Below are 10430 nucleotides of genomic sequence, written 5' to 3' on the forward strand. Positions count from 1 at the left end.
ATTAAAACGGAAGACGACGTAAAAAAGTATCATAGTACATTTGAATAATACTTGCATTTAGTACAACACATTGTAGAAAATAGTTTTTTCTTGAAACTATTTTACTACTTACATTGAAAATTTAATAAATACAAAATATGCATATCTTTGCAGTATTTTTATCATTCGAAGTGTCTTTAGTACAATTACTGTAAATTCTTATAATATCAAAAATATATGTGTGCATGTAGCTACCTAAATGTGTAATAATTGATTATAAGCACTGCAATTTTATTATGTTGTGCTCGATGGCGTTAAACGCTTTGAAGTTCAACAAATATAAGTTCGGTTCAATTAAATCTAACTTAATTTCTGTGGTTTTTGTAAACTCATTTTCCTTACCTTCTTCCTTTAATGCAGTTATATTCAAATTATACGAAACCATAAAATAGATTTTAGTATAAGCAAAATAAATTCAGTGAATCGTACAAAGATTATACACAAAGATTGTACACTGTTGTATAATCACAAATTATGAAGTTCTGTGATATTAAAAAGTTGACATATGAAACAAATGATGCCATGCAGTACAGTGACACAGTTTTAATGTTACATTTTATGAACTTTCGTAATTTGTGACTATGTTAAAATTTCTTCTATAAACAATCGCAACAAGTCTTTATGTAATATACTATGACGATTCTTTTATGTGTACTTAGGTACGTATATACACTGTTATACATAGATGGTGTAACCGTGAAATATTATGGCATTCTTAAGACTTCAAAAAGTGTAATTGGTCATAATATTCTTCTCATCCCATTTTTGTTTTTTACAAAGAAGAAAAAAATCTAAATCGTACGTGCCGATACGTGCATTATATCACACGATTGCGTATGTATTACTGAAATATCGTCAACAGGAGAATATCCCTGGATAAAAATTGAAGACGTGTATCACCTACCGTCATATTAAAATTCATGTTTTATTTTTTGGTAAATTAAAGCTAATCGGGTTGACAATAAGAATGTCTCCCGTATGGTCATCATGAGTTTTTGTGAAGTTCTTCTGTGATTATTTTCAATCTAGAAAAACATATTAATTATCATAAAAATGTAAATTATTATTATTCTAACTAATATAACAAATTATTGAGATGTAAAAGGGCAGTTTACTTTAAAAGTTCGTCTTGAATACGATCCGTAATCGCTTTTCTTGCTTCCACTTCGCTCGCATTGGACGCACGTAATTCTTTTATTAATTCGCTAAAATCTATTGGTTTGCCATAATTCATGGTGACCTTTTTACGAATTTTCAATCGATACGGGTACTCATTCGGAAGAACTTGGTCCATGCCAAGATGATAAATTGGAATTACCAATGGTGTAACAGGTGATTCCAATATTAATCTCCCAATGCCCCACTTTAATCTACAAAAGATATAAAACATCCAACTTTATAAAATTATATCTTTATCAGGTATAAAAGAGAAAGTGAAATAAAAGATAATAGAATAGACAAAAAAAGATAATTCGAACCTCATATTCTCTTTGAGCATATTTATTTTTCCCTCGGGAAAGACGTGAACCCAATCACCAGCGGCTAATTTTTCAATGCAGAAATCCATGGCTTGCTGATACACACCGTCACCTCTGATTACAGGAATGCATTTTCCCAGCATAAAGAAGTAAGAATGCCAGAAGTTCGTGAAACAAATGTCGTGGGCTGCGAGCGACCATCTCATCTTACGACGATTCAGCATATCCTTCAGGTCCAGGGTCGCTAAATGAGTTCAGAGATTTTTCTGTCTTAAATTCGTTCATTCGATCGCTTATCGATGGTCATTCTGAGGAAGAAAAGATTATATATGTTTCAGGAAGAGGGGAATGCGTGTGCATCTATAGGTATGTATATGTACGTGTGTGTACATGTGTCTAAATAATCGATAATTAACGAAACAATATAGAAAGAGTTCGTGGAACTTAATAATGCAATTCTCTATGTATATCGTTTCGTTTTTGCAAGAAATCAATTATAACATATGATTGAACTAGAAATTTATTCTACTGTAATCTATTTATATAATGAAAAAAGTAATCTATCGATGTATAGGCTCTTCAAAAATTGTAATAATTTTAAAATATACCGTAAAAGGCAACATTTTGAACAATTTGATTGTCAAACAACAGATTGTTTATACTAAGTACTGTTATTCCTTAATGCAAACACGTATATACCACGATTATACAGCTAATTTTTATGCTGTGCAAGTTAATTAAAAGCTATTCAAATTTTAAACCTTTGAATAGGAAGAGCCACTTCGGCATTCACATATGTTGCAAAAATTTAACCTAATACAACCTAATCTTGGATTAAATACAGGATAAAATTATTCGATTTAACCAGAGCTTAAATTATACTAGGTTAAATTTTCGAAGAGCATTCGCTCGAATGTTAAAATTTTAAACAAATCAAGTACGCTATAAAAATTAGCAGTGCTACCGTGGTGTATTAGCCGTTGATCCAAAGAATATTTAATGTACATAATACATCTGCCAATCGGTAGACATCAGTGATTTTTGTCATTGGATCTCCTGTAATAGCAAAAGTATTTTAATGTCTCGAAAATTAAGGTTAATCACCGGCCATCTGTATAGAAAAAATTGCTCAAAATGTTACCTTTTACAACATATTCCAAAATTATCAAAATCGATGGGGAACCAGTACATTTATAAATTCGCTAAACAAAGAAAATATTACGTTCATATAATAGCCATCTATAAAAAAAGTAAAATATCCTTCAGGTCTAATTGTTCAAATCTGAAAAAAGTCATTATAACTAAAAAATTGTTCCATTGACTTTAATACATTTTGTTATAGTTATGGTACATATATATGTACCATAAAATGTTTGCTAAGAAAGTACAATAATGAAGATAAAAAAGTACGTCAATCAAATAGTATTGAATCTATTTAACAGAGACTACAATCGATATGGTGGTTAGATTAAACTATGTCAGGAGAACTTACCCCATATACCAGGATCGTCAAAGCAACTGTGATGATTCGATACAGTGATAAGTGGCACGTTTTTCGGCCGATTGTTCAACGCTCGATCGAAGATATGCTTGTTGTAGACTGTCGTCCTGTTCAGCCATTCTTAAACAGCACGAATAGAAAAAACCTTCGGTAAATTAAATTGCATATTAGAAAAGAATGTATAGAATAGAGTGAATACTTCGTATGGAATTCGTAGATATTTCATACTTAGTCGTCATGATACACACTTCATCTCGATTTAGAGCAGAATTGGCTCATTCTAATATATTTTATGTATACTTAATGAATCGTAACCTGCACTCGCACCTCGTCGAATACCAGAAGTTCAAAGTAGAACAGCAAATAATTGTTCTCTTGAAATTGAAAAATTTTATTTTTATTATAACTGTTATGAAAATCGATTATGTGATCGTATGAGATAATTTTCATGAAATAATTTATAATTGTTCTAAAAATCTTAGGAAGGATGACAAAGATGTTTCTAATTGAACAATAAGAGTACATTGAAGGTTAAAACTGTTTACCATCTTGAAAATAATTTTCTGTACTTTTTTGTGCTTCAGAATTGTGTAAACTTCACAAGTGAGTTCGATAACCTTCGCAGGTCTTTCGAAATCATAGATACGTAGTAAAATGATCTTAGAAAGATGTATTGATGATAAAATAAAATTGAAAAAATTCGATAGTTTGTTGTGAAAAATAAATGATATGATATGTTATATCACTGAATGAGATACAGAGTTTCGATGAGTAAATCTAACATCATGATGATGCTTCCTGGATATCCCGTCAGATGGCCTACGAATCAATCTCTATTTTCATAATTCTCACATTAATTATGCCAGCTACATTGAATTATGGTCTCTGCACTAGTAATGGAACATATTAAAATTTAAATATTCATTCAGATTACCTAATACGAATCACTTCGTCCAGTAGAAGCAAATTTGTATTAAAAATATAATGAACAGAAAAACTATTGGTTATGTAAAATCTATAAATGCGACTAGAAGATGAAACTGAATTAGGAGAAACGAATGGCGACTATTACACGGATAAATTGATAAAGCGAATAAATAGAGAGGAGCAGAAAAGAAAGGTAAAGAATGTAGGAAGGTGGTGGGGGTTACTTGAGTATGGCGTATTATGATCAACCAATTGAGTAATTGGTTAATTTCCGTAGTCTATTGACTCAAAGCTAAGCTAACACTGAACCGAATTCATTGTAAATCAGTGATATTCACTGAAAGACCAGCGAGGGCAAATGACTGATTTCCTGTGCCCTTTGTTGGGCAGTAATATGTACCTGAGCCTTCCTGAAATTAAAAACGTAAAATCTCGCAAAACATAGTAAAAATAATAGAAAATGAAAATTCCGGTTCTAAGACAACACGCAATAATTTGGAAGAATTATCTGATAAGATTAAAATGAAAATAATTAGGTATAATCTCTCACTACATGCATGAATAACACTACAAATGAACATACGTTAATTTATAATTAACAATAAAGCTACATCGAATAAAATGAAAAAAGGTTATGAGTTATGTGAATATGGTCATAATTAAATGAACGTTCGATATGTCGCGCAGTGATACATGTGCCGTGACCAATTCTACCGCAATGAAGTGTGTAAAAGATAATTAAATGTCAAGTATTGAATTTTTATTCGCATTTGTTTATTGCATGTTATTCTATTTTTTTATATGATCTTTTCTCAATTTTATCCATATATAGGTATACGTTTAAAGAATACGCGCTAAATTCAAAAATTGAATTGCAACTGTATAGAAAGGAAACAATAGTGAAAGTGATAAAAATAACAATCACTGTATAGCTATAGTGGACGAAATGTGATTTCGAATTAAATGTTAAACTTACATACGTTTACTGATGTAAAGATTACTTAAAAATTGCAAAAAAATACGTAGGAATATAACCTCTGTGATAAGCATTATGTACAACTTTCAATTACAGCAATGTGAGTTTACGGTACGTTATATACCATACACAATTTCAATTGATAACGGATTTACTGAGAAATCACTATACATGATAAAATAACATGACTTCTAGAATCATTTATTTCAAGTGTTATTAATTTATTCCATAAAGAAATACTTGCATGTGCTACAGTACAATTCAGTAATATACACAAAATTTAATTGTTGTTCAACAATTAAAAATTGTCAGTTTATCATACATTATTTTTATAAATTCATTATGACCACAGAAAATACGAATATACAGACAGCTTACGTTAGATAAAGTTTTTACATCAGTTTTACGACAATCATTAAAATTCATTTAACTGAATTCACAGTATACATTATTACATAAAGCAATATCTTTTTTTTTTACGTATAGTGTTTTTTACGCTTAGATGAACACACAAGATTTATCTTCTTAATATACTATCTGTTTAGATACCTTTTTAGTTTCATCGCGAACAGAAATTATCAGTATAATACACTACTTATCTTATGAATTAGTACTTTATGCTTATATACTTTACGAATGTACTTAAAAACAGCAAAATTTTTAATATATAAATAACAACTTTTAAATATAAATCCGAACGATTACTAATGAATAAACATATTAATATCAAGAAATAAGCAGTACTGATTTTTATTTTAAAAACCGGCTCGTGTAGCCGCTTACCTATAATGATTTTAGAGAAAATCCCTACTGCTACAAAGGTTATACTACTAGCAATATTCCAGAGGCTGGTCGGATTTCGAAGCTTCGGTATAATCCATTTGATGTCGTATACCATTGCACTACCTTCCGTTAGTTAAATTGATGGAATAAATAGCTGTGTGGCACTTCTTCCGGACGACTGGGAAGCGCCTTCCCCGCGAGAAATCGTCTACTCTTTCGTAACTCACGACAACCATCTTCGTGCCAACTTCACGCCATATTTCTCGATACCATCACGTGGTTAGCCGATCGTATCCGAATACATCCGAATATTGTCGACTATTACAGTATTTAATTTAAAATTAAAGGCGCTTTAATCACTTCTTTTCGCTTCGACTGTGCTAATATGTTTTGTTATTGAGCTAATTGCTGTTTGTAATTTTCGTTGAATATTTAATTTTCTTTTCGATAAAAAGGTAGGTAATAAAATGTTTACTTATATGATTATCACTTTTACTTACAATAAATATTCTGTTTTTGTAAGTCTTAACATGAGTCTTTACCATAATATATAATATAAATTTGAAATGCCGCCTGTAATATAAATTTGAGTTTACGAATTATTGTAAAATGTTTTTTACCATAGAAAATATAGTAATATAAAAACAATTATTAATCAATTATAAAATTATTAATCAACTTTCTATCTTTTAATTTTACATGACATAAATAAGATTTTACAACGTATAAAATAAAGAGTGATGTAAACAAATATCAATCCGATATTCCATTATAAAGAATGAAAGAAAAATAAGAACGGAAAATTGAATATCGCACGATGACAGAAGAAAACTATTGAATGCAAATTTCTCGACTTAGCCAAACATGAATTTTACTTTTCCAATGATAAATAAATTTATAAGCACATTATTCGAAGTGGTGATCAGTCTCGTTAACACAATTTGAGAATTATGAAAGATACATTATAATAATCATGGTGCACTTGTAGCAAGCGTAATAGTAAACTGTCCGAGAGATTCCAGATAACCATTCACGAGTCGAACGGATGTACAATAAGACACAGATGTCTACGAAGATGCCTCTGGCGGTGACGTTGCACTTGCAATGTCAGCCGAACACCTATCAGAAGCTGTTGCGAGAAAGAACGCTCAATGGTTATGAAGAGGCAGGAGGTGGAGGAGGAGGCGTGTACGATGATCGAATACATACATTAGGAGCTTCAGGTTAAGTTCATGCGCAGAGGAAGAAAGGACGAAGTACGGGAGCATCGAAAGAGGTGAAAAAGAAGGGAAAAGATACAATGATGCGAAGCAAAGTCGTCGGCCGCGGGGGAAGGATGAGAGGAGAATGTCCGGTGGCATGTGAGAAGTGGGGGCCTGACGCGAGCAGAGAAGCAACCAGTCGAAGAGGCACGAAAGTGGGGGAAAAGGGCCTCATCTGAACAGCCAGTCCGATTCGAGTCTCTCGACTGCGTGTTGCCGTGCTATCGTACATACGAGGTACCCTTCCAGTTTACAACTGTGAGAGGATACCTTGAAGCATCATACCAAGGCAAATCGTGTACCATTCGAGAATCGACCGCAAAGTGTCTTCTTCGTGACGTATATATTTCTTCTGTTCATTCGTTTTTCAAGAAAACGACGCGTTTCCAGAGCAAAACACTATCGAACCTGAAACAATCGAATCGAATATTGATTAATATAAAAATGCGATTAACGCCAAAGGTCGACCAACTCGTTCGGACGAAGCTTTTTTATTTATCTTTATTCACCTGTATAACCTTGAGATGACAGTTCCGACGGTGGCGTTAGTGCTACTGCCGACAATGCGCTCGTCTTACAGTAAGCTTCTCGATCGTTGAACCGCGAACGGTTATCGAACACGTCCGTGAAGTGATGATGTCCACCCTCTGTGAAACATGAGAGACTCGTCAGTGATGCGATAATAGGAGAAAGAAAAAAAACAAAACAATACCAAAAGAGAGATTACGTATCAGTGGGATCGAGAGAAAGAGAAAGGAAAGGCGAAGAAAAGAGAAACAGAGCGAGAGGGAAGAGAGCGAGTCGAGCGTTCAGCTTGACTCGAGTGCAGTGTACGGTGATGCCGCGAGGATGCCACCATCGTCGGTCCTTTCGACACGATATAGGACGGCGCGACGGTATCCCGTGATCTGTCGGGGCCCCACGACTGTGTGCCACGACTGTGTGCCACGACATTGGGCTATTACTCGCGCGGTGCGGTGCAAGTGCAAGTGCAGGTGCAACTGTGAAGTGGTGCCAGTTCAACGACGAGAGCGTACGTGCAGGATATTACGCGACGCGAGAAGGAATTCGTGGTCGGCGATGCTGCAAACCAGAAATCTTCGTATTTAGTGATTTGCGAGTGACGCTTTCAAAGACAGGTAGGTTAGTATTCGCGTGTCCGCGCATGTGTGTCGTTACGTGTTACGTGAAAAACGTTCTTTGTTTGAAAACGAGCAATAAAACCGGCATACGAATAACATCCGCGTGAGAAACGGTGAATTCATATTGCAGCAAGTTCTCGCCAGACTCGAGCGACTCAAGCTATCCCAAGCATCGTAGTTTCAGCATCTCGGCTGCAGCAGAGAGAAAGCAACAGGTATGTGTATAGAGTATACGTTCCGTATTCTCGGTGGTTGCACGTTATACGATCGCGTTGCCTGTTGGTCGCGCACGAACGTGCGCATGCTCTTGATCGAAGATCTCGCCATGCACAAGGCAATATACAGCAGGCACCGGTGGACTCTGTGTATGTCTTTCATCGCGGAAGAACTCCAGTTCAGCCGAGTGAGGCGAGGTCGTCTTCTTGTCTCCGCACTCCCGTGCATACAAGTTTTGCTACTTTTCTATTCCTTTACCTTTGAATAAGATGATCCTGTAAAATAGACTCGCATATAGTCACGCAATTCGCATAGAACTTTCTTTCAGTTAATTTCATACCTTTCTCGTGTAAGGGATTCATTTAATATCGCATATGATCAATTTATTTCAATGTTTCATTTAAACCTTCAGAATATAACCATCATTTTGTGCACAAGTTTTGATATCTTGGCAATACACACTGACACTAATTAAACATTGAATTCTCATCGAATTAACTTCCTATTAATTAAGGTTATTTCTATTGTCATTCAATTTTTGAGATGTAGTCATTACCAAAAGTTTGTGTCTTTATTTGCTTAGCCCTTTTCCAAATTTTAGAAATTAACCAAATTTCCCTCGACATTAGTATCAAGTTAACGACGAGCAAAGTTACAAAATGTTTCAATCGCGAAATATATCGATTCTGAAGACGAAACTTCAATTAATGTTATCAACATTGTTATTAACTGCACCAAAACTTCCCGCACGAAAATTGGGTCCCCATTTGGTAATTGTAATAGACCACCTACTCATTTCGGGGAATGTTAATTGGTCGTTTCACGAATTATAAAGCATCAAGGGGAAAGGACTCAACGGCCAGTTGCTATCGCTCCATTAACATACCTGAGTTCATCCTATCGTTGGTGTTGCACACTAGCGACGCTTAACGTTAATGACGCAAAAGGATACTAATTACAGCAACCTGCAGCCACTTCTGTACACCGTACGCCACAGCCCACTTTCCTTACTATTTGTGCTTTCGTTTCGGCCAGCTGTAAGAAGCACCGAAATAAACGAACACGACGTAAATTGGATTTTGAGAGTGATTTCGATTTGTGAGTGTCGGGGTGATGACGGAATCTTTCGTCAGAAAATATACACGTTTGGACGCATGGATGTATGTATAGAATGTTTGTTAAGAACCATAGCGTTGGCTCATTTAATTTTATCGAAGGGCTCTCCGAAGCTTGAAACGTGTATCGAACAAAATTACACACCACGTATACGACTTCTCCGTATATAGCTTTATTAAAAGTGCAACGCGTAGGTAATCTCGTGGTTACGGTGATCAGATGCGCATGATCGTGACCATTTTGTTTGCGGCTATGAAATTTGACTTGCCCTCCCGCAGTATGTTCATCTCATTCGAGATGGTAAATTGCGTGAACTACTGTCGTTCAAGAAGGAATCTGTGCTATTGTGGCAGATGTTGGGTTACGTGATAATATCCAGAAGTGAAGCACGAACATGAAAATGTCAATCTACGATGGAATGTCGGTCAAGAAAGTAATACGGTTATCGACAAAACGTTGATAATGTGTTATTTACGTATCACAGAATAATATTAAATAAAATTGATCCGTATCGGAAGTGATTTGCGGGATTGCATAAAATGATACAGTGACAGAGATATAGTTAATCGTCCGTCTAATTTCTCGGGTATCGTGTTACATGCAACATACAATTGTGTCGGTTAGTAAAGTATCAGGTTTTGTGTGCTCGGCTTAATCGTTCTCTTGTCCTTCGTAATTTTACAAATCGTGGCACGTGACAGTCGCAAGACCGTGAGCGACCTTGTTCCTGTCACGGTCTTTCATAAAACTTCACGTGGTTCAGCTTGCTTTATTGCACATTGGGGGTCGTGTAATGACCGCTGTGGTTAAATTCCTCATCCTTTCTTTTTCTCCGTCGATGTCAATTTTTGTATGCCTACCGTGCGTGGCTATGATCGACCTTCGACATTACCTTCGTTCGCATACGATCGAACCTCCGTCGATAGACGTCCTTTTTGATTTAAAAATTTCGTTTTCGGTTAATTTCATAATCCCGTGGCCCATTTTCCC

General features: G+C 35.1%; 2 protein-coding genes across 3 annotated transcripts in view; one reads left to right on the forward strand and one right to left on the reverse strand.

Moving 5' to 3' along the window:
• Positions 1–696: 696 nt before the first annotated feature.
• Taz (tafazzin, phospholipid-lysophospholipid transacylase) lies at positions 697–5964 on the reverse strand. 2 transcript variants are annotated; one of them, XM_017897709.1, is made up of 5 exons: positions 5705–5964; positions 3010–3138; positions 1518–1761; positions 1155–1409; positions 697–1064 (listed from the first exon to the last, which is right to left on the reverse strand). In XM_017897709.1, the coding sequence occupies exons 1-5, from the start codon at positions 5817–5819 to the stop codon at positions 1025–1027; spliced, it is 783 nt and encodes a 260-aa protein (XP_017753198.1). In that variant the 5' UTR covers positions 5820–5964; the 3' UTR covers positions 697–1024. The 2 variants fall into 2 exon arrangements, with proteins under 2 accessions (XP_017753198.1, XP_017753199.1); XM_017897710.1 differs by lacking the exon at positions 5705–5964 and adding an exon at positions 3218–3338.
• A 3453-nt stretch (positions 5965–9417) lies between these two features.
• The window catches only part of LOC108545852 (uncharacterized), a 2763-nt gene continuing 1750 nt past the window's right edge, over positions 9418–10430 (forward strand). Inside the window, exon 1 of the mRNA XM_017897648.1 lies at positions 9418–9484. Within this exon, the coding sequence (XP_017753137.1) occupies positions 9438–9484 (47 nt within the window). The 5' untranslated portion in view covers positions 9418–9437. The remainder of the gene's footprint in view (positions 9485–10430) is intronic.

Source organism: Eufriesea mexicana, unplaced genomic scaffold (assembly GCF_001483705.2).
Source record: "Eufriesea mexicana isolate 0111107269 unplaced genomic scaffold, ASM148370v2 scaffold572, whole genome shotgun sequence".
NCBI lineage: Eukaryota > Metazoa > Arthropoda > Insecta > Hymenoptera > Apidae > Eufriesea > Eufriesea mexicana.

Excerpts from the sequence above, each read along its gene's own strand:
- Taz (XM_017897709.1), bottom strand. The coding sequence starts at position 5,819 with ATGGTATACGACATCAAATGGATTATACCGAAGCTTCGAAATCCGACC. Across the intron at positions 1,762-3,009 it reads TGACGATCCTGGTATATGGG|CGACCCTGGACCTGAAGGAT; the intron begins GTAAGTTCTCCT and ends GAACTCATTTAG. Across the intron at positions 1,410-1,517 it reads ATGCTCAAAGAGAATATGAG|ATTAAAGTGGGGCATTGGGA; the intron begins GTTCGAATTATC and ends TATCTTTTGTAG.